At 39.3% G+C, this 25,193-nt stretch overlaps 1 protein-coding gene across 2 annotated transcripts; it reads left to right on the top strand.

The window, feature by feature from the left end:
- The first annotated feature begins 3,194 nt into the window (after positions 1 to 3,194).
- Positions 3,195 to 13,489, top strand: zgc:113516 (uncharacterized protein LOC541449 homolog). 2 transcript variants are annotated; one of them, XM_067380709.1, is made up of 8 exons: positions 3,195 to 3,403; positions 7,507 to 7,769; positions 7,990 to 8,133; positions 9,650 to 9,792; positions 9,889 to 9,972; positions 10,049 to 10,209; positions 10,517 to 10,590; positions 13,055 to 13,489. In XM_067380709.1, exons 1-8 carry the CDS (start codon positions 3,257 to 3,259, stop codon positions 13,122 to 13,124), a joined length of 1,086 nt encoding a protein of 361 aa, XP_067236810.1. In that variant the 5' UTR covers positions 3,195 to 3,256; the 3' UTR covers positions 13,125 to 13,489. The 2 variants fall into 2 exon arrangements, with proteins under 2 accessions (XP_067236810.1, XP_067236811.1); XM_067380710.1 differs by lacking the exon at positions 9,889 to 9,972.
- Positions 13,490 to 25,193: the final 11,704 nt, after the last annotated feature.

The following is a 25,193-nucleotide window of genomic DNA, read 5'->3' as shown; positions in this document are numbered from 1 at the left end:
TCCACCATCAGCCACAGATGCAGCTCCAGGTCCTGACCGAGCCCCAGCCCCCCAGAGTCTCCGGTCCACCATCAGCCGCAGATACAGCTCCAGGTCCTGACCCAGCCCCAGCCCCCAGTCTCCGGTCCACCATCAGCCCCCGCCCCCAGAGTCTCCCGGTCCACCATCAGGCCGCAGATGCAGCTCCAGGTCACGACCGAGCCCCAGCCCCAGCCCCAGAATCTCCGGTCCACCATCAGCCGCAGATGCAGCTCCAGGTCCTGACCGAGCCCCAGCCCCCCAGAGTCCTCCGGTCCACCATCAGCCGCAGATACAGCTCCAGGTCCTGACCCAGCCCCAGCCCCCACAGTCTCCGGTCCACCATCAGCCGCAGATACAGCACCAGGTCCTGACCCAACACCAGCACCCAGAGTCTCCGGTCCCACCATCAACCGCAGATACAGGGCTCCAGAGTCCTGACCCAGCCCCAGCCCCCAGAGTCTCCGGGTCCACCATCAGCCGCAGATGCAGTTCCATGTCCTGACCCAGCCCCAGCCCCCAGAGTCTCCGGTCCACCATCAGCCGCAGATACAGCTCCAGGTCCTGACCCAGCCCCAGCCCCCAGAGTCTCCGGTCCACCATCAACCGCAGATACAGCTCCAGGTCCCTGACCCAGCCCCAGCCCCCAGAGTCTCCGGTCCACCATCAGCCGCAGATGCAGCTCCAGGTCCTGACCCAGCGCCAGCCCCAGCCCCAGCCCCAGCAAATTCAGCCACAGACTGCCAAACCAAACCCCGCAACAAAAGAAAAAAGGGTAAAGTAAACTTTCTTATGCAGAATTAATTTATGGTTTAAATAAACACTATGTAGTTTTTTATGTAAAACTAGTGGACTAGCTACCTAAAAAGGCACACAGAAACACTTCCCAGAGCCTTATTGGCACTGCTAGATGAATCTAATTGGTGTTTGATGACATTATAGTCAGCAATGCCATGCTGTCAAGTTTTTTTATTTTATTTTCTGTTTCATACCCTTCACCCAGAAAAAAAGGGTAGAAGTGAACTTTCTTAATTTTTTTGTAATTAGGCAAATGCTTTTTTTTCCTTAGATGAATTGGTTCTCTTTTTGATTTATATAATTTTGATTCAACAGTCAGGTCCAGTCAAATGATCTATTATCCCTTTCAGTCATACCCCCCCACCCCCATTCTACCCAAGAGCGTATCATTTACACGCCATAAAGTGCGTATCATATGCACGCGAAAAAACGCTATAATTACCAGTTAAGCACACCAAAACTCATTTTGGCGTATATATTCTATGAGATTACAAACTCGTACTATTGATACGCATTCTCATGTGATCCAACAGCTCCAGCAGGACTTTAGACTCCACTGAAGGAGAAGAGTTTCACTTAGGACAGTCTTTGGTTCAAATCTCATAACTCTTTTAAATAGAAATGATACTAATTAATTATCTAATAGTGAACTACCACATTCCACAAAGCACTATTACTCACTAATGTGTAAATGAATTAGTTTCTTGTTTAGTTAATGAGTATTATTAGAATGTCAATTAGGTGCGTTACTCATTTGTGTAGTTATAACGTCTTCCTCTCTTGATTTTACCCAGAGTGCACTCCTGCAAGTTGATTCAGAAGCGTTAACTATCCATCTTCACGTGAAAGCACATTTAGTGCAATAACTGTGTTATTTGTCTGAATTAATGCATTATTTCCCCCAGTAGAACAAAACCAGACGATGAAACTGTGGAGACTGTTGAACCGACAGCAGGATCTCATCGACTTTGATGATAATGTCACACATAAAGAGGCTTCTGGGACAAGTGTGCACTAAAAACACTCACTACACACTGCAAACTGTATTTCATTAGGTGAAAGGATTCCTGACAAACTATAAAAATGGTTTCGCAAAAAATCCATCATAATCAATAATTACCCGTCACATTTTCATTTTCATATTTTAAAGATGAGACATTTAATAGCTTCTGTTTTCGTCCTCCACATTTTCATTTTTATTCACTTGAACTTACAGGATCAGCAGCAATAGGCCTGGGCTATGCATTTACTTACAAAAGCTGATCAAAGACTTGCGTCACTCTCTCCGTTTTCATCTTGAACACTTGTCACGATTGTGAGTGAATGCGATCATCCTTGCCTCTGTCCTACTGTACAGATCAAAACAAACATGAATGAACATAAAAATATGTTGAAAGATACATTAGGCTTACCGAAATCTGTATCACGTCAGTTCAATCAGTGCTGCAAACAGTGCTCACGTTACGTTATACCTCAGAAAAGACATTCGTTGAACATGAAGAAAAATAACAAAGCTCAATTATTTAAGTAAGCATAATTAACTTTATTATAAAACTGACTTAAAGGGTTAGTTCACCCAAAAATGAAAAACAATGTAATTTATTACTCATCCTCATGTCGTTTCACACCACGTAAGACCTTCGTTCATCTTCAGAACACAAATTAAGATATTTTTGATGAAATCCGATGACTCAGTGAGGCCTGAGCAATGACATTTCCTCTCTCAAGATCCATTAATGCACTTCAAAAACATATTTAAATCCAGGTCATGTGAGTACAGTGGTTCAATATTAATATTATAAAGCCACGAGAATATTTTGAATGCGCCAAAAAACAAAATAACGGCTTATTTAGTGATGCATGCGATTTCAAAACACTGCTTCAAATCATTTCATGATTCGGATCAAGTTATTTGACATTTTCTGACTTATTTTGACATCTTCTAAAATTTTTTTTTTTTTTTTTTTTTGAAGAAACGCAATAGTTACTTTCCCTGGTAATTAGTTACTTTTATAATGATCTGACTCAGTAACTATTCGTGAGAAGTGACTTGAACTATGATTACTTGTGTAAAGTAAGGTGCCCAGCACTGGCTAGGAGATAAAGACGATGACTGCACATTCACAATCTATTCTTACTTCAATCAGAAGCATCAGGATCTTCCTCTTTAGGATGTTCTTCATTCTTGGAACGCGAGGAGTTAATAAGTAAAACTCTGCACTAACTAAGCAGTGAAGATGCCCAACAGAACGTTGTACTTTGATAGTCCCACAGATGTGCTGAGTCACTGAACACACAGAGGTCCCTGCGAGCCCGACACTTTCGATGGACTCGCTGAGATAAGATCATTCCACACTCTGACAAGACCTCTTAAACAGAGCTTCCTCAGGCCTTCATTCACCTGATTTAGATTATCTGAGCTGCGAAGCATTTAAAAAGAATGGAAATGAACAGGAGTCCAGATGATGGGTGCTACAAGAGATTACATTTAGACGTCTGTATTGATGAGCGCAGCCCTCGACACGGCGTCTCTGAACTTCTCAAGAAGCTGCGGCCAGAGTGGAAACCAGAAGATGTTCAGATCAAGGCAAGTTCATTATTAACATTAAATAGAAGCGACTTTAAAAAAATCATTTGATTTAGTTTGTGTAGGTGTTTAGTATTTGCATTATGAAGAGTTGGAGTCCTAAATTGGACTGAAAGAGTTTTTTTTATTTCCATAATTATTCCTGTCCAAAAGGAAAAGGGTTTCCCCCTAATTATTGAATGGGAAATGAAAGATGGCCTGCACTCAATCTGAACATTTACATCCATGCACTGCTACATGATTTATCCAACTGACTTGACATTGCACACACACACACACACACACATACGCGCACACACACACACACACACTGTATATTACACTGCATATATTACACTATGCTCAACATGACACTAAAGAACGGACTCGAGCCTGTTTTCTTCTTTCTCATTTTCCTCTCTCATTACTGTCCATCTGATGTAGTTTTGGTTCCTTGTCACGATCACCTTTGGCTTGTGCTCATTTGGGGTTTTGAACAACAGCAAATATTCAGCAATATTATGGTTTTAACTGGTTTTTTGGAGGGGATTCTGGAAGTGTTCGAGGGGAAAGGGAAACTCGTTCTGGCTGGAGCGTAACCCTCGAGGTCATCAGCTCTGACAAACAGCTCCACATTTGCTCATGTGAGTCCAGAGCACATTTTTGCAGAACACGGGTCCTGATGTGGCGTTGGAGGACACAGTTTGTGACTAACAGGTGTCAGCTGCACTGTTAAAGGCATCACAAGATGTAATATCAGTCTCTGGTGTCTTCCAGAATGTGTGTGTGAAGATTTCAGCTCAAAATCCCCCACAGATCATTTTATTATAGCTTGTCAAATTTGCCTCTATTTCTGGGTGTGAGCAAAAAACACGCTGTTTGTGTGTGTGTCCCTTTAAATGCAAATGAGCTGCTGCTCCAGAAGAGGGCGGAGCTTTAACAGCTCAACAACAACAAAGCTGGAGAATCTCACGCAGCCAAAATGAGGAAAGTGTTCAGCCTTACATTGTTCAAACCGGAGTCGACACTGATGGAGAGACTCAGGAAGAAGTTACAACTTTTAGACGTTTCTGAATGGTTAGTGGATAAATTGATGTAGTTGCTGTGGAGTTGATTCAACTCATCCACTAGCATGTGCCGTCATGTTCATCTTTTTGTGTTGAATTGACCCTCGTTTGTGAAGCAGTCCGGCGTAAAATGACGGCATGACAACAACACTCGACTACAACAACTCTTCCTCTTCTCTAAAGCAGCCCAACACTTGACCCCGCCCCCTTTGTTGAGTGTTCTCGGGGCGGGGTTTATGTAAATTTTAGGGTTTGTGATTTCACTAACACAGGAAGAAGCTCAGTTGTAGTTCCTAATAATCGTTTGTTGTAGTCCTTAAAAAAGCGATTTCTGTAAAAGAAAATATCTCTCCTTTGCATTGAACTTTGAGTGTCGTAACTTTGCAGATGTTGTTTATGATCAAACAGCAACATTACACACTAACTAAAGCTAAAGAAATCAAATCATAATCAACCACCCCTTTAACTGTTGTCAACATTGGTAATAATAATAATATAATAATAATCATAAATGTTACTGAGCATCAAATCATCATATCAGAATGATTTCTGAAGGATCATGTGACACTGAAGACTGGAGTAACGATGCTGGAAATTCAGCTTTGATCACAGGAATAAATTACACTTTACTGTATATTGACATAGAAAACAGCTGATTTACACTGGAATACTGTATTTTTTGATTAAATAAACACAGCCTTGGTGAGCAGAAGTGACTTCTTTTAAAAAACTGTAATGTTTCCAAACTTTTTACAGGTACTGTATATCCTAATGTGTTTAATCTAATATAATTGACGTACATTAACGATTAATGAATTCTAATCTTCCCTTTTCCATTGCCTTTTATCACAATTTATATGCACGGTGTTCACTAAAATTTACAAATGTGTAAAGATAAAGAAAAAAAGCAATGAGAGAAAAAAGTATGTATTGCGTCAGTCAGAGGGTTGGAACAAAAGTTAAAAATATAGCCATGTACTCGGGTCACAGGGTCCGGAACAGATCACAGTCCAAACTGACCACTGTTTTCCACCGGTAAAAAGTTCACATGGAAAGATGTTTGAATCATGATATGATGGTTCCTGTGTGGATCTCATGGGACACTGACGAATGAACTGAATGCATGCTGACCAAAACACTGACAGTGTGTGTGTGTGTGTCAGTATAACCCAAACATCTCTTATTGTGTGCAGTCGTGTCATGAATCAGGGGTTCCCAACCGCAGTCCTGGAGGCCCCTCATCACTGCATGTTTTCCATGTCTCCTCAATCTAACACTTCTGATCATTAGTCGAGACTCCAGACCTGAAATGAGTGTCAGACAAAGGAGAGACAGAAAATATGCAGTGCTGGAGGCTCCGGGAACATGGTTGGGAACCACTGTCATAGAGGACATCAGAAGCATTACTATAAAGTCAAAATTACATTTCTGAAAAATTATTAAATATCCTTGTATCAGGATTAAAAAACATAATAACGCATGTGTTTTCACTACTTAAAGGGGGCTGGGTCATATACACCCTAACATAAGGACTCATTTTGTGGTATCTGTCAGGAGACAGGAGTAAACTTCATCCTTCTTGTATAGGGTAAAGGCACACTTTATGAAAAATTGTGCTTTTCACTACTCTCAAAGTGTATGACTGGAGGAAAAATATATATGTTTGTATTGAACATTGATAAAGCAACAGATTTTGTGTGGAAAAAAATCATAAAGTGGTTAATTTTGTTTAAAAATCTTATAAATGTATGAGTTGCATGGTGTAAAAGGCACACAGTATTCATACAAATACATTAGCTAAAATGTGTTTCAATAATGTTTAGGTTAAAAGTTGTTCAAAAGAATCACTTTAGCAAAGTTTGTACTATTTTCTGTTTATTTTGATAAATAAAATATTTAATTTGTGTTCAATAATTATACTGTCATTAAAATAAGCCTATGTTAATATAAAAATATATTTTAAAAATACAGAAATACTTTTTAAAAAAAAAAGTAAAGCTTCTGAAAACATTGAAGGAGATCCCATAATATTTGATATAGATTTACTGTAGTAACAATAAATGATGTTTTATTATGAAATCATATTTAAATATGATTGTTTCATTAAACGTCATGTCAACAAACGGAAAATTCAGTCAGCTATTCATTATCATGTTAATTATTGTGTCTTTTACCCCAAATACCATACTTTTACATATTCATCTGTTATTGAAAAACTGTTGCTCGAATTGCCTTAAACAAAACTGAAAATTATGACCTTTGTCTGAAAATACAACATTAATTTAACCGTTTCTCATTTGCAACATCAAATATTAGATCAAACTGCCTCAGAATCAGCTTTGCGCTGCTGTCCAGGATCAGACACATTTGCACGTGCATCTTGAAAAGCGGATGTTTGGGAAAGTGCTGCGGCAAGTTTGTGTGCCATCTAGTGGTTCAGAGGAAAATAACATCAAAGGCGCCTCTAGCCCCGCTGTGCCCTACTCTTCACTTCCGTTCTTCACACACATTACGTCAGAACAGCCCAGACTTCCTCTCTCAAATGAGGAGTCAACAATACAATCCATGAACAACATTTCCCCTTATTCAGGAACACAGTAGGCTACATCAGATGAAGTGACAAAGGGCTTGAACCAACTGGGCTTCTGATCATCACGTTTGGGTCGATTGTGTGTGTGTTGTTAGCAGTGATCTCAGCCATAATTTCATGTCTTATAAAGTCAGCTTTCAAAGCTAACTAGTTATTGTTCGCTATTAATAATCTGACTCTGGTGGCCAACGTAATGTTATAATGACCGAATACCACCAGAAACGGCTGTTCAGCCCCGCCTGTGAAAGTAACTTCACAAGATCATGTTTGGATTGTATCCTCAAAACAGTCAGGCATCTTTCATTCATTCACTTATGAGAGTTACAGTTGCCTGGACCAGTATGATGGCGATGTTGATGTGTTCACTGAGGTGTTTGCTTGCTGAGTTTGGAAAAATGGCACAATAAACAAAAGAACGAAGAACAGCCCACCAGTGCTGATTTGAATCACTGTTCTGTTGTTTTCAGGCTTTCACTGAGGGCATCACCAACCAGCTGATGGGCTGCTATGTGGGCTCTCTGACAGAAGGTCCTGTTTTACTGGTGAGGGTTTATGGGCAGATGACGGAGCTGTTTCTGGACCGGGATAAAGAAATGCAGATGTTCCAGGTGCTGCACAAACACGGCTGTGGTCCAGAGCTCTACTGCAGCTTCACCAACGGCATCTGCTATGAGTTTGTGCGAGGAGTCGTGCTGGACGACACGCTGCTGAGACGGCCGTCTGTTTACAGGTCTGAGAGCACTGCTGGTGTTTCATGATTTCAGAAGAACACTGGGTAATGTGGACTCTTCACTGACACTCTGGACCTCTAAGAAGATAGTTGAATTGTGTTAAGCCTCAATATGGCTGACTGTAGGCAGTTCAAGCTACCTAAAACACCTAATAATGTTTTTATTGCTACTTCATTTTCTCAATATGATCACTGAAATGACACTTTTCATTGACTGCAGATTGATTGCCACAGAAATGGGAAAAATCCATTCCATAAAGCCAGGAGAAGTTGGAGACAGTTCACCCGTGACACCAGTTTTGTGGTCTAGATTGTCCCAGTTCCTGAACCTGGTCCAGAGATCCGATGCTGCTAAACAGCAAAGGTAAGATCATCTCAGTGATATGAAACACATCTATAGATTCATGTCTATGGATTCATCTTTGAAAGGACAAACATCAAATACTCTACACAGAACCGCGTGGAAAATGAATGGATGGTCAATTTAAATTCCACACTACTGCAACATTACAGGTGTCTCACATTATTACATCTTCAATGATTACCATCAAGCAGCACTACATTAATTATATTCAGTGAGGACATGAATGACAGGAGTTGATGGAGTGAATCAGATCTGTAATCTTCCTCTCTGCTGCAGCTCTTCAGCAAAGATTTGTCATGTCAGTGATCCTGAAGTTATGCACAGACATGCTAACTTACTATAAATAACTTTTATAAGTTGCACCTATAAAGCATCAAATGCATCACTAAATGCAGTCATTGCTGGTTGACAAACTCTTTGCTCAGTTCTTGTACTCAGCTTTCAGGTACGTGGTCAAATGAAGTAAAAGTAAGAAACAGCTTCGCAAACAGTCTTTCAATCACACACAGCATCATTAGTTACAAATACTCATATTATCGCAGAAGAACCGGGATAAAAGTTCATAGTTCAGATATAAACACTGGTGTCTAGGGCAGCGACCAAAATAGAGTAAATCAGTAACTCGGCATTTCAAATAATGATGGTATCATTACATCGTTACACCACCAGGTGGCGACAAGACTGTTAAAAAATGTGTCATTAAATTATTCTTTCAAGAAATTCATTCAAAAATGCAGATTCATTCAGCAATGAAACAAGTAATTATGATTGAGTTGCTGAATCATTCATTCAGATCAATCGTTTTTTAAATAGACTGCAGCAATCCACGTTTGTCAGAACCTCCAGCAGGGCAGTAACGGTACACAAACATGACGGTTCGGTACGTACCTCGGTATTGAGTCACGGTTCGGTACAGCAGGGAGAGAAAACTAAACAAAGGTGCTTCTGTTTTATCAAAGAGTAGTTTATTGATCTAATAAATAAGACATTACTAACAGGTAAAGTGAATATAATGACTATATAAGCTAATATAGTGCATATATTTAGTGCAAGAGTTGATTTCTCTGGTGAACTAACATGCTGCGGACACTGAGTGACTCTCCTGAGGTGAATGTAACGCTACGTGAGATTATTCTCAAGCTTTATTGATGTCTTTCTGCGGTTGAGAGATTACACGCGTATCTACGTCATCTGCTTTGTCCTGTTGTGATGGTTAGCAAACAGCATTGCATTACTGTGTGCGCCCCCTTCTGGATTGGAGTGTGAATCGCCTGTGACCGACTGTATTCATCGCCTGACTGCGTGAACCGGACCATGACGTCCGTACCGTACCGTTCAGGACGAATATGTGTACCGTTACACCCCTAACCTCTAGTAAATCACATGTTATTTTGTTTAGTTGTCTGTTCAGAATCATGTCTGTCTGCTGAAACCACAAAATCATGATTTCATCGAGGATCATGCAGCTCTAATTCATCAGAATATGAAAATGTTCAGCACACCTTGTGTCCTTCAGGCCCCATGAGGAGACACCTAGCCTAAAGATCATCATCAGAGAGATGGAGGAACTGAAGACTCATCTTACCCACATCAGCTCTCCAGTGGTACTGTGTCATAACGACCTCCTGACTAAAAATGTCATCTATAACCAAGAAGAAGGTGACTAGCATTATAGTTAGAAGTTTTATTAAATTGCCTCTGATATTGTCTTCATAGACTCATAATAACTAAACTATGTATTTTTTCTGATTTTAGGCACAGTAAAATTCATTGACTATGAATATGCTGATTTTAATTACCAAGCTTATGATATTGGAAACCACTTTAATGAATTTGCAGGTACAGATAATAATAATAATAAAGATAAAGAAGCTGATGACTTTCTCTAACACACAAGTGATCATTTGATTCTGAGGCGTCAGTGACGTGGACTCCAGCCTGTACCCGAGTCGAGAGCTTCAGTTTGATTGGCTCACAGCGTATCTGGAGAGCTTCAAGAGCTGCAGCGGTGTGGATTCAGCCGTGACCAAGAAAGAGCTCCTGGAGCTTTACGTGCAAGTCTGCAAGTTCTCCTTGGTGAGTATTTCAGGGAGACGGGAAGGGTCTGACCGACGGTGTCTGATTCAGCTGATTTGGGTTCAGGAGCTTCTAGCTATAGTTTTCCGGTCAGATGGTGATAAAAATTAGATGTTCTGAAAGTGTTATAGCATTGAGATTAACCAAACATTAAATATTAACAGTTATGTGCGAGCAATGATTGACAGTGTGCTTCACGAGCAATAAAGATGGACATGCATGCGCGGGGTCGTTTTCACAAGCTGTGTAATATGATGATGCCCCGTCTGTAAATGATCTGATATAAACCCCTTCCTTCTGTCTGCAGGCGGCGCATCTGTTCTGGTGTCTGTGGGCTCTGCTGCAGGCAAAACACTCCACTATCGACTTCGACTTCAAGAGGTGCGTCACCCTCCTTTCCTCAATTACTTCTGCTGGAGAATAAAGAGACTGTCCAAAACTGCAAATCAGGACAACATTCATGTGTTGTTTTCCAGTCTTAACACTAATTACTTAATGAGCACTGTTTGGTTTTCACTATAAATCAACACAAAATGTTCAGCATATTTAGAAAGTGTGAACAGCAAAACATCACATTTTACAAATTCGTTCAGATGTGGCTTGAAATCGCTCCGTGGACCTTCAGATCATTAGTTTTCTCGTTCTTGTCTTCAAAACAGGAACACAAATAAACCTTTATTTTTTAATTAGTAATGATCAAGTGGCGGTCGAGCAGGAAGTATAGTGAAGACTGACAGCGGTGGAGACGACAGCACTGAATAAAGTCTCCTACGGTTCTCAGATACACACTGTCAAGATGTAGATAAGAGACATCTCTACTGAAAACACCTCCATGTTGCTGCTGTTGTTTTTCAGTATACTGCCATAGAAACCAATGCACATATTCCGGGAAACCAAAAGATTCGCGGGACACACAAATCGGATCAACACGGCTGCGATGCTCAATGTGAACAGTCAATAATTCAGATCAGATTGTAATTGAGAAGAGAAATACACAGATTTGGACAGGGCATGTGTAGTTTATTTTGATGCTGTTCTTCGATGTTAACTGGAGTAATTAGAGACTCGGTTCAATAATCAATAGTGATGAAAGACTAAATATTAAATGTCACAGATGTAAATTTACTGAGTAGTCCATTTTCAACTCAGTTTCAACTAATTTCCAGATTTCAGGGGTGTAAAATGACTTTATAAAGATGGCAGCATCATTATTTTATTTTCACACGGAGATTGGTGGATCTATTAGTGAAATCTGTTGACTTTGTCCATCTTTGTTTCATTATATGCAAACAGAGACAGCTCAGAAATGGCACATCTTGTATTTTTCCCTCAAGTTTACACGCCTGTAATACAGGGAGTATTAATGATATCTTAATATCCTTCTAGATTATCCTTCTTTATAAACTTTCCTTTTGAAATCTTAATTTCCAAGGCCCTATAGTTCAGTCCCTTAGTTTGTAGTAGTATTACCGCAGTGACATCCTTATATCTATATCTTATATCTATCTATTAAAACTGAAGATTGCAGAAGAAAAGTTTCATAAGAACAAGAATCTAAAACTACATTAAGATATCTTTAACACTCTTGAATTAAAGACCTGCAAACTTCAGGAAAATGTTTGGTCCTCAGACGTGTGTGTGTAATTCTGTTGTTTTGATAGAGGAAAACAAGATTAATTTCTATTTTCAGGGTTATTTGTTCTTGTTACGTGTTGCAGAGATGAGGCGTTCACGGACTTCCACAATAAAAGCGCCGGAGAATCACACAACCAAAAACACATGTAAAGAGCATTAAGAGCAGACGAGGAGTGCATTATGAAGGGAGAGCAGATGATCAGGTCAGACGAGGAGTGATGATGGGGAGATGACGAGGAAGACAGGAGGATCATGGGAAATGGGACCTGTGACACGTTCTTCTTTAAACACAATAACTACCAGCTGTTTAAAAAGTTACCAACGTTTTGTTCTTGACCATTGAAAATGGGTAAATTCAACAATTTGAACCTGGAGTCACATTGGGGTCCCAATAAAAATGGGATTTAAATATATAGGGCCTTAAATCTAAAGATTTATAAAAGAAAGTTTATTCAGAATGAGAAAGAAAGTATCAGCTGTATAGAAAATGTGGTTTCTGGTCACTGAAAATGTGTACAGTTCACCCGTTTACTCCTGGAGCTGCATTGAGATCTCCATATCTCTGGGATTGAGCCATCGAGGGTCTTTAACATGAAGATTTCAAAAGAAAGGTTTGTTAAGAACCAGAATATGAAAGGATATTAAGATATATTTAATACTCCCTGTATTACAGACATGCAAACTTGAGGGGAAAAACACAAGAAGTGCTTTTTTTTCATTTCTGAACTGTCTCTGTTGGCATATAATGAAACAAAGATTGATAAAGTCAACAGATTTCACTAACAGATCCACCAATCTCTGCGTGAAAATAAAATAATGATGCTGCCGTCTTTATAAAGTCATTTTTACACCCCTGTAAATTGGCTCCATATGATTATTACTCAGTAAATATACATCTGAGACCTTTTCATCACCATTTATGTTTGTCCTTCTACAGAAAAAAGATGAACAAATATAAAAAATGAGGCAGGGACCTCTGGATGAGTTACAGCGGAGTCCATTCCCATCTCGAGACTGTCCAACACATCTACACTGTTAAACACTCAGTCTGTTTTGTGTTCAAAGTAACTAAATTAGATATTTCACTTTCTCTTTAGTGAAGTTGCTATTATTAGTAATCATGACTGACTACTGTTGTTCTCGAAAGGTTTTGCTTTTAAGAAACAGCTGAATTTATTGGTTCATGTGTCGCTCTCTCAATCTTTCTCAGGTATTCCAGGGCTCGATTCAACTACTACTTTGAGAAAAAGCAGGAGTTCATTGGATTGAGACTCCCATAATTCCTCCTCCCGTCTGGTCTCTCGGATTCACAGGACCGCGAGTTAACAAAGACGTTTGTTTGTCCTGTCACTACCCTCTTTTCTTCACCAGAAGGGCCGTCTGGAGCTCAAACTGACTGAGGAGCTGATGATGATCAACGCTACAGACTGAGAAGAGATCAAATCTGATCAAAAACAGCCCAGTAGATCCGAGGTTCAAAGCTGTCCCAACACTGCCGCTCTCAGTCTCTTCTGTCTGACACACTCATCTCATCTCTGGAGTCTCTCCTCATGAGCGGATGGTCGGGATCAGCTGACACTCAACATGTGCCGTGTCACCTGCATTTCACCTGTCAAAGCAGAGAAATGTCAAATAATAAAGATGACAGAAGCACTGCTTGTCCTTGTCAATCATTACTGTGAGGGTGATTCTGGAGTCCACTGCGCTTCAGGGTATTTAAGTGATTTATAAGAAAGATATTAATCAGTAATCAGGATTTATCCTTCTACACATTACGTTATTAAACACTTCTATAAGCTTATGAGATTTTATTCTTTGCTTTTAAAAAATCACACGTTTTCTGCACATGTTGTCTGGCTAAACACGAGCAATATGCTCCTCCACCTTATAAGTTATAGCTGCAAACATGTCCTGGAAAACCACGGATGCATGAAACTGAGATTCTCCACATCAGCAGAAAAGCAGGACTGTCGACAAGAGAAGGAAACGCTGGATCGAGATTACAAACTCTATCGAAGACATGGTCCTGCCTAACACTGCTGAGAAAGAGCTTCAGGAGGATGATCAGGATGATCCCAGATATGTTACACTAAGTGGAAATACTCCAGCCAAACAGAAATCCCGAACTTGTACCGACAGAAGTAGACCTGGAGACCGGAGCACTTCTCAGCAGTGACAGATATGAGGTATGGATCCATACCGAAGCCTGACGGATCATGTTATAAGTGAAGTCATTGTGTTCCTGAGGATCACAGCGGAGAATTACTCGCAGCAGGCTTGAAGAGGCGGTGTCCATCACAACATCAAGAAAGCTATCGAGCTGAATAACTGGACGAGACTCCCGTGCTTTGGTCATTATATTAATATTAAACTACAACTGACAGCTGTCAAATTATTATATTACTGTTTCCGGTAGCACTTTATTTTAGGGTCTTTTAACTAGCAGGCATATGACTATAACATTGGCTGTTTATTAGTACTTATTAAGCGCATATTAATGCCTTATTCTGCATGACCTTATTCTACACTCTTAATCCTGCAAAATACCTGAACTTAACTACCTTACCAACTATTAATAAGCAGTGAATTAGGAGTTTATTGAGAGAAAAGTCACAGTTAATAGTGTAAATGTGTGTTACCATGCATTGATCACAATATCAGCACTGCCCACCACAAACAGATTTCAGTGTCATTTTCATTCAATCTTTCTGTATTTTTCCTGATAAAGCAGTGTTTATGTACAGCAGTTATCAGGGAAATCTCTATTTCTGTCACTAAAGCGCCTCCTGCTGGCAGAGAATTTCATTTGCATTTTCAATCAATCAGTCTGTGTGAAACACTGCTTTAATAATACATAATTAATCATTTCTGTTTTATCTCTATCATTATCATCATCATCACTGCATGATATGAGATTATTTCAGGCTCAAGTGGTTTATTGGGATCATTTGGGGGTTTGTAACAGTATTTTAGCCATATAGATAAATGAATCTGTTGTCATTAATATTAGGATAAACAAACTAATATCACTGTTTGTCAATTTTACACAGAGAGGTGTGAAAGATGAACACACACACACAGCAGGTGTCAGCAAACTTCTCAATCTCTTGGAAGAAAAGCAGGGAGCTGGCCGTTGCTCGGGATGAACTGATCTTCCAAAGCACCTGCTCACACCTGAGACGCCTACCAGATCCCCACGTCACATGATGAGACAACGAGTGCTTGAGCAAGAGAGGGACATTCGTCTGAGAGGAAATTGAGAAGCTGTGGATGTCCTGCAGGCTGTCAGTGCTCCAGGACTTCACCGATGCCTTGTCCGGAGAGCAACATGTCAGCATCTCCTACCTCAAGCGTTCTCCATCTCTTCAACACATGCATTCTGGCTGAGGAGGAGAACGATCCTCAGCTGACAGATGTGAAGAGAAACGACTTGATGATCAATATTCAGATCCGTCACAGATGTTGAGTCTTTTCTTGATCCTCGATTCACGGAGAAAGAGAAGGTGGAGCAGGTTATATCAGAGCAGTGGAAGAGATCAGCAGGAAGACTCTCTCTCAGGGGCTGTTCCTCGTCCTGCACGAGGAGAAGAGAAAAGACGAGTGTGTCCGTCATCTTCTTCAAGAGCAGAGCATCATGGGCTTCAGCAGACGCTCTCAGAGGAGAAGAGAAAAGACGAGTGTGTCCGTCATCTTCTTCAAGAGCAGAGCATCATGGGCCGCAGCAGACGCTCTCAGAGGAGAAGAGAAAAGACGAGTGTGTCCGTCATCTTCTTCAAGAGCAGAGCATCATGGGCCGCAGCAGACGCTCTCAGAGGAGAAGAGAAAAGACGAGTGTGTCCGTCATCTTCTTCAAGAGCAGAGCATCATGGGCCGCAGCAGAGACTCTCAGAGGAGAAGAGAAAAGACGAGTGTGTCCGTCATCTTCTTCAAGAGCAGAGCATCATGGGCCGCAGCAGACGCTCTCAGAGGAGAAGAGAAAAGACGAGTGTGTCCGTCATCTTCTTCAAGAGCAGAGCATCATGGGCCGCAGCAGACGCTCTCAGAGGAGAAGAGAAAAGACGAGTGTGTCCGTCATCTTCTTCAAGAGCAGAGCATCATGGGCCGCAGCAGACGCTCTCAGAGGAGAAGAGAAAAGACGAGTGTGTCCGTCATCTTCTTCAAGAGCAGAGCATCATGGGCCGCAGCAGAGACTCTCAGAGGAGAAGAGAAAAGACGAGTGTGTCCGTCATCTTCTTCAAGAGCAGAGCATCATGGGCCGCAGCAGAGACTCTCAGAGGAGAAGAGAAAAGACGAGTGTGTCCGTCATCTTCTTCAAGAGCAGAGCATCATGGGCTTCAGCAGAGACTCTCAGAGGAGAAGAGAAAAGACGAGTGTGTCCGTCATCTTCTTCAAGAGCAGAGCATCATGGGCCGCAGCAGACGCTCTCAGAGGAGAAGAGAAAAGACGAGTGTGTCCGTCATCTTCTTCAAGAGCAGAGCATCATGGGCCGCAGCAGACGCTCTCAGAGGAGAAGAGAAAAGACGAGTGTGTCCGTCATCTTCTTCAAGAGCAGAGCATCATGGGCCGCAGCAGAGACTCTCAGAGGAGAAGAGAAAAGACGAGTGTGTCCGTCATCTTCTTCAAGAGCAGAGCATCATGGGCCGCAGCAGACGCTCTCAGAGGAGAAGAGAAAAGACGAGTGTGTCCGTCATCTTCTTCAAGAGCAGAGCATCATGGGCCGCAGCAGACGCTCTCAGAGGAGAAGAGAAAAGACGAGTGTGTCCGTCATCTTCTTCAAGAGCAGAGCATCATGGGCTTCAGCAGACACTCTCAGAGGAGAAGAGAAAAGACGAGTGTGTCCGTCATCTTCTTCAAGAGCAGAGCATCATGGGCCGCAGCAGAGACTCTCAGAGGAGAAGAGAAAAGACGAGTGTGTCCGTCATCTTCTTCAAGAGCAGAGCATCATGGGCTTCAGCAGACACTCTCAGAGGAGAAGAGAAAAGACGAGTGTGTCCGTCATCTTCTTCAAGAGCAGAGCATCATGGGCTTCAGCAGACGCTCTCAGAGGAGGAAAGCTGTGGGATCAAACTCAACTCTAGAGCTGCTCCATACTGGAATAAATGACATTGTGATATTTTGTTTTTCTGCAGGATATATCGTGATATGAAATAAATTCACCAGATAAATTAAGTAGCTTTATTTGTAAATAATTAACTCTAGAATGATTGGAGTGCAATACAATAAATAGAGAAAGTAGAGAAAATGAATCAAATGTGAAATAACACTGCATAGTCTTCTGTATAAACTGAATATAATTAATGTGTTAAAGCTGCAAAAGTGATTTTCTCTCTGTGTTTTGTTGTTTGTTAACATTCATGACACAAAGCAGCGATTATAATGATCCACATCCGGTTTGTTTGATTGCGTTACCTAAGTCATGAGCAGCTGTGTGTACAAGGATTCAGTGTTCACGTGTGTGTGTGTGTGTGTGTGCACAGAAAACTGACAGGACCTAACACACACGCTAATTAGGGCTGTAGCTATCGAATATTTTAGTCATCGAGTATTCTACTGAAAATCCCATCGAGAAATTGTGTTTTTGCTTAATTAAGGAGCAATATTAAATATAAAAGAGAAAATAAGACGATGAACAACTAATTGGATTATTGTTTAGAAAAATCAACATTTTTATATTTTAAATGCATAGTACGCAATGCATGCAATAATATTTTCTATCAAAAATAAGCATTTAGTTCGTTGTTTCTCTGTGACAGCACTTGTACTGTGAACAATGACGAAGCTGACTGAGATCAATTAAGTGCTTTTAAGTGCCATTCTGGGCTTGAAATAAACCATTCTCTGAGACGCCAAAACAAATGAAAATAAACGACTTTCAAATGACTTTTTTAAAGTATCAAAACTAAGGCATACGTTGAAATAAATAATAATAATCTTCTTGGAATTCTTTGTGAAATCATGCATGGACTCTTGTTCCACATTCATGTCCATGTGTTTTTGCTTCCTAAATGTGTCCTCCTAAGTGCTTTCTTGCACAAAAAGTATTCTTGCTGATCCACTGCAGTCACATGACTGTTTTAACAATGTCTTCAGTACCTTTCTGGACCTTGAAAGTGTTGATTATATTGCTGTCTATATAAATAACTTTGCCTTGTCTAAACATCAACGGTGCGTTTCAAACGGGATATATCACCCTGTGAAGGGCACTTCAGAGTGAACACTATCATGGCCGCCATATTGAAGTGCTCCAAACTGGACACTTCAAAGGGCCCTTCAGAGTGAAGGATTTACAACTGATGGACACTTCAGCCCCCATGATCCTTTGCTCAGGGTTCAGAGTTCGATTTTAACTAGAAATGTATGTATAGTATTTTTCTATACTGTAATATTTATATGTTTAATATAATATTTATATTTATAATAAAATTTTTCCTAACAAGAGTAAGGTATTAATCAAAAAACTTTTTTACCGTCTTCTTCATAGTTTCCATATTTAATATCTATAAAGGACAGGTTCAAATCAACATTTCCCTCTTTTAACCATAATTGCACTTTTTCCCAGAAGACACTAGAATATTTGCAAGCAAAAAAAAAAAAAAAAGCTCTGTATTATCTGGAGAAGAATTACAAAATTTACATAATATCATTTCAATGTTAAATAAATCTAACCCTTAGAAACTCTCCAGAGGGATAAATATCTTATACGATTTTAAAGTGAGTTTCTTTAATTTTGGGATGAACTGGAAATTTTAAATAGGAGGTTCTAATGTGTTTAAGCATTTGTTTATCAAAGAAAATATCCAAATAATTCCTTGAAGACCTGTAAGGAAACGATATTGTTGAATATTTGTCTAATATAAACATTTGTACATTTCTTATTTTTAAATTCAGATTGCCCAAGGTATAATGATGGTAAAATTGGTGTAAATTGGCTATATGATAAATAACCCTTCATAATAATTTTAAGTCCAGAAGGAATGGCTGAAATTACTGTGAAAAACTGTTTTGGATGGCATGCGAAAGCATGTTTAATAGTAAAAGCATTGTAGTCCAGCACCTTCCATCATCGTCAAAGAGATCCTTTATAAACCAAATATTTCTACCAAACCAATCTTCATAAAAGAGTGATTTCTTTCTATGTAGAATATACAAAGTTATGGGTATAAATATAAAGTTATGGGTGTGTGCTAGTTTCCAATATCGCAAAACTTGATGAAATGCAGATAATTTAATTGGAAGTTTAGAAATATCGAAATCACATTTAAGTAAGAATTCAATGCCACCAAATTTCTTAAATAATGATGCTGGAATTTTAAACCAAAAGTTCTCAGAATTGTATAAAAATGCTTGCAACCATTTAAACTTGAACATGCCATTCATCTGTTCAAAATCAATCATGTTTAAACCACCCAGGTCATAGGGTTTGACTATATCATTTCTCTTAATGAAATGAGTCTTATTCTTCCCGATAAAATTATACAACGAGCGATTAATTAGTTTAGAAACATATGAAGAAGGGTCTAAAGCAAGTGTGGGGTAATGATCCTTGACAGAAACTCTGCTTTAGACAACAATACTCTACCAAAAATAGAAAGGTCTCTTTGTAACCAATTGTTTAAAATAGTTTTGGCCTTTTTTAATTTTTCTAAATAATTAAGTTCCATGCATCTCTTTCTCGTAATGATAATACCTAGATACTTTAGCTAGATACTTTAACAGGAATGTTATATAATGATGTGTGATCGCAATTATGAATGGGCCTACTTGGACTGAACGTTTACATGCACCAATTTTCGTCAACCCGAATGAATTGAATCTGTTTACATGTACTCTAAACATTGTAATCTGATTTATATATCCGTTTATATGTGTTTTATATACATTCCGATTAAAACTTTTGCGCACGCGCTCTGCGTGTGTGACGTCATATCAGTCACACTTGCAGTAACCCGTCAACAAACGATGATCATGTATCGACGAGATATTGTCAAAAGCATCAAATCTAGGCAATATTAAGAGGATTTGGCATTTCCAATTAATGTAGGCCTGTTACATTACTATTAGGTTAGGCTTCTTTCTTTCATTATTAAATTAATGTTAAAATAAATTTGCCCCGCAATAATTTCATAGCGCATCACTGCATAACTGGCGTGCTCTGAGGATAATATATAAGATTAGGCTATTTGCTATCTTTGAAAAATGTTTTAGGTCTTAGCCTGTACAATGAATTATAGGCCTATAAAATTATTAAGAGTGTAGGCTATAATATTGTCATCAATGAAAATTAAGTGCAGCGTTACTTCAAGCACTGACTTAAAAAACAACAACATCCTATATACACGAAATACTATTATTCTCATTTGCCATGTACGGCCACGAGAGAAATAATGGATTCAATTAAGACAGTTATATACTGTTATCAGCATATTATGTTGAAATTCGTCTCTGAGAGAATATGCTCCGTTAATGCAGCGCCAGACAGCTCTGTCACTTTTTACTTTCAATTTCTGCAGTGAATACTGACCGAGGTTGATCTTTCACCGCATAACTCTTGCACAAAGTTTGCACGTTGCTTCTTGTGTGATATCCATTGGCTCCCCTTCTTGTTTTAAAACGGAGAGATTTACAAAATTTTGAGGAAGGGATACAGCTACGCCACTGCCTGTTGGCACATCTTCACAACTAAAGACGTGAACGTTAACTTATGCGTCAACACTGCACTGCGCATGTGCTCCAGAGACTTCTGAATGCGATTGAGAAAGTAGTCGGATTCAAGCGTTTGGGTTTACATGGTCATTTTTTGCTGTTTGATCGGATTAGAAAAGGAATTACAAATATATTTAGCCTAATAAAAGGTAGGCCTATTAAAAAGAGCTTGTGACAAAATTGTTTTGGTTCCGCTCAAACTGTCAGTCAAACCTCTTAACTCCGCCCCCTGAGTGCCGCTGAAGTGCCACAGCAGAGCAGCTGAACGTCTTGCAACGGTAAATAAATATTGTTGTTTGAATAAGTAGGCTAACGTTGTCTTTACGAAAGAAACACTAGTATGTCTATAAAGTTTTATATTTTATGCAGTTGAGGCCTGAGACCGGCGGCGGAGAGAGGGGGCTAGCATTTGTCATAGCCAATAGCATACAAATAGCCTTAAATAGCCTGTGCATACAGTAGTACTACATCTTTTATAAATTGAGATTTTGGCCAAACGTATTTTACAACAGGAAAAACTGAGCGCTCATAACCTATTGATGATGACGTAGCCTAATGTGATGATATTCGCTTGTCAATAACCCGGCGTAACTGCATTTGACTTTTTTAGTTTCGGCACATGCCCCTCAAAAGGTCTGTGCACGGCCCTGAAACCACCCCTTCCAATCCGATCGAAATTTCATTCAGATCGAGCTCAGTCGGATCGATTAAGGCGTTTACATTAATAATTTTCAATCCGTCAATCCGATTACAAATGGATAATTTGGGTGCATGTAAACGTAGCCGAGACCTCATCAGGTGTCTCATCATTGATGGAGATGGCTTTAGTGAATTCAGTCACGTGTTCGTCATTTGTGTGTTTGACTGTCACAGAAGAAACTCTTCTCTATCCTGTCAATCCAGGTACGTCATGTCTTTGTCATGTTTGATGAATTTGGGGTCATGCTAGTGAAGTGTTGTTCAGTTGTGAAGATGAATGTTTGTGATGTAGCTCGTTTGTTTCCTCACAATCTTACAGGTGTTGCAGCTGTGAAAGTTTCTTTTGTGCTGAAGTTGTGTTGTGTGCTGTGACACTTGTTTGATTGTGATTGTGCTTCTTCTAGCGTGTGTGTGTGTGTGTGTGTGTGTGTGTGTGTGTGTGATGTGCTGCTCACTGGAGTTGTTGTGGTGTGTTGGATGATAGTAGCGCTGCAGGAGCTTGTCAAAGGGGTTTTTCCATTCTACTCACTAAAAAATATTGGGTTAAAAATAACCCAACAAGTAACCCAACTATGGGTTAACATAGCACCTTCCCAACTGTGGGTTATTTTTAACCCAATGGTTGGGTGCTATGTTAACCCATAGTTGGGTTACTTGTTGGGTTATTTACTAATTATGACTATTATTCATTACATTATTTTAATATATAAAATACACTTTGTTTTCTAGATTGTTTATTTGTATAAAATAATATGTTTTAACAAATATATTTTAAATGACAAATTAAATATTGTGGAGCCATTTAATGTAAATATAAGTGTACATATTAAATTCAAAACACACAAGTGTAAATAAATTCAAAACCTATGCAAATTTGTACAAACAGTACTAGGGCTGCACGATATATCGCATGAGATTGTCACGCGCATTTCGTCAGTAAAGCCGGTTCCCTGATTACCGTTAAATCTCCATCACCTGCTTTCAAATGGAGCGGCATTTAATAGACAGAGCCGTAGATCACTGAAAAGCCACGCAATATCGCGTTCATTATCGAAGGCGATTCATCTGCGATATGAACGCGATATTGCGTGGCTTTTCATTGAACTACGGCTCTGTCTATTAAATGCCGCTCCATTTGAAAGCAGGTGATGGCGATTTAGCGGTAATCAGGGAACCGTCTTTATTGATGAATTGCGCGTGACAATCTCATGCGATATATCGTGCAGCCCTACACAGTACACATTCAAAACCTACACAAACATGTACAGAGTAAACTCAAAACATAAATAAAATATGTATACAGAACACAAAAATTCAAAATGAACACTATTTAAACCTACAAACGTGTACAGTAAATATTAAATTCAAAACCTATACATTTGCAAACAGTACACAATTAAAACCTATATTTAAAACCTTCGCAACCATGTAAACTCATACATAAAATATACAGAACACAAAAATACAAAATGAACACTAAATGAAAAACTACGAGTACACATAAATTCATAACATTAAATCCTTCAATAAATAAACATATCACACGTACAGCAGGCGCTTGAGGTCCGCAGTGAGGTCGGCCACAGGTAGGAATAATGGAATAGGACTCCGGTTCTATTTTGTGGGTCAACACTGTACATTGTATGCATTGATGTGTTGTAAACATACCTTAAGTGATAAAACCACAAATATGTTGGACCTAATGATGATGATCAAAGTTCTTAAGGAGGCAGCAGTGTTGAAGGAATCCCTCTTAATAGTCAACTTTTGAAGTGGATCCCAAAAAAAATATATATACATAAAAAAACTTGGGAGTTCTCTTTGTCCTCAAGGCATCAAGTCATGTGGATCCTGGCTTGTCTCACTGCTCAGGTAGTGCCAACCTTCAAAGAATAAATAAAGTTTAGTTGGCATGCACTGTGACAACATAAGCAATGTAAAATTATGTAAAAGTTACACTGAAGCAGTGCTGTACTGAATTAACATATAGTCACTGCATTACACCTGCTGTTAAAGGGTTAATTCAGCTTCCCAAAGAGCACAGCGTTAAGGGAACAGTGGATGAAGTTTCAGGGCTCGACAATAAGGACTGCCCGGGGCTAGTGTGAACGATGCTCGGGACAGTAGACGGAACGGTCACTTGTCTGATCGGGCCAGTGTTGTAGGGTGTGCGATATGTATCGTCTGTCTATGATATCGCAATTGTTGATTTAACGATCTGAAATTATCAAGTATGTCCCTCAATTTACAAAACCAAACAAAAACACACCCATTGAGCGCACGCATGCAATATGTGACGTAGTCTAGTAACAGTTAGGTTAGACTAGTGCGCGTGCATGTTTAGAGTGTACGCTTTCACTGCGCGTGGTTTAGTCTATTAAAATGCCTTTAGAATGACCCAGAATTCAAGGTAAGAGGCAAAAATGCTCCAGTATATCCTTTATATTTATATCACTTAATATAGTTCACCAACATTACACAGCGCAAGTTTTCTCCAAATATCAACAATTTCAAATGTGATATTGATTTTATTCGGCGTACAGTTTAATGAACAATAACTTAATATCAATGGACTTTAATTTTAGACACTAAATAGCCTGTTTCACTCTATTTCGCCAACGAAAATAGTTCCAAACAAAGTCCACAGAATTGTTTTGCGTCTCTGAGCAACACTTCCTGAATTGCCGTTTTAATGAATCGTTTGAATCTCAATGACTCGCTCATTAGCAGGGACTTGCTGCCACCTACTGGCGGGTTTAATTTCAGGTTTAAAGTGTCTTTTCATTTTTTAAATAATTTCAAATAACCCTTCTGGGCAATAAAAATTTTAGTTGCGTGGACTCTTAATGGAGGGACAGAAATTTCTTTAAATATCTTTAAAAAAGATTTTGATTTGCGTTCCAAAGATGAACAAAGGTCTTATAGTTGTGGAACAACATGAGGGTGAGAAATTAATGACAGAACTTTCATTTTTGGGTAAACTAACACATTAACAAGCAGAATCAATATGTACAGAGCAGTGTAATTTATCAAAGCTAATTTTGCAGTGTTGCTTTTACTTACAGGGTGATTGTCAGTTAAGCTGTGCTTCATTTCAGCACCATTTTCCCATCTGTGAGACATGGCGATGATGGCAGGACAGCGGGAAGGGTTTTGAAGGCAGTTTCTCCATGGCCATCTTTGAAAGACAAGTTTAAAAAAATGTTATTTATACCACGTGTGTGTGGACAAATTTCATAAGCATGACATGGTCAATACATTTTTTCCCAAAATAAAACAACCCTTCACTATTCTGAACATCATTAAACTCAGCATTCCATTTCTTCAATAGTTTTTGTTCCAAAGGATAAAATCCATGCAGTTTGTTGAGGTGTTGTACGTCTAATGAACACATTAGCTTGGCTGTGAGGACTTCTTGCGTTCTTTTGATACTAAATCGTTGTCAGTCATTAAACAACTTGGATTCTGTTTAAATTAAAACATAATGTATTAAAATGAAGGAAGACAACTGAGAAAAAAACAAAACAAGAGTAATAAACTGTACCCCAGTGTTTCCCAAACAACCTGGTTCTGTAGTAGCCCTAGCACTGCACATTTTGTCTTTCTAATCCTGATTTAAATAACCAGCTTGTTAGCAGAGAGACTCCAAGGCCGGAAAAGGGTGTCAGATATAGAAGACATCACAAATGTGTATTGCTGGGGATAATCTAGGACCAGTTGAGAACCACTGTCATCCAGCAGCATAATAAAACTTTCATCCACTTCTTGCTCTGTGTTACAATAAAACAGAAAAAATGAAATATTGACAGTATTTTAAAAAAGTTGTCACTTATTTAAATAATTACCTTCAAATGTTTCCATTAAATAGCAGGTTGTTGTAGTCTTTGCTTCACAAATTATTCCATTTGTCTAAAACACAAGTATAAACACATTTAGTACAACACAAA

Source organism: Chanodichthys erythropterus, unplaced genomic scaffold (genome assembly GCF_024489055.1).
Source record: "Chanodichthys erythropterus isolate Z2021 unplaced genomic scaffold, ASM2448905v1 ctg000170_np12, whole genome shotgun sequence".
Classification (NCBI taxonomy): Eukaryota; Metazoa; Chordata; class Actinopteri; order Cypriniformes; family Xenocyprididae; genus Chanodichthys; species Chanodichthys erythropterus.
The sequence above is the reverse complement of the archived record's forward strand: the minus strand, read 5'-3'. Positions and strand labels throughout refer to the sequence as shown.

Excerpts from the sequence above, each read along its gene's own strand:
- zgc:113516 (XM_067380709.1), top strand. The coding sequence starts at position 3,257 with ATGGAAATGAACAGGAGTCCAGATGATGGGTGCTACAAGAGATTACAT. Across the intron at positions 9,973-10,048 it reads CCACTTTAATGAATTTGCAG|GCGTCAGTGACGTGGACTCC; the intron begins GTACAGATAATA and ends TTTGATTCTGAG. Across the intron at positions 10,210-10,516 it reads AAGTCTGCAAGTTCTCCTTG|GCGGCGCATCTGTTCTGGTG; the intron begins GTGAGTATTTCA and ends TTCTGTCTGCAG.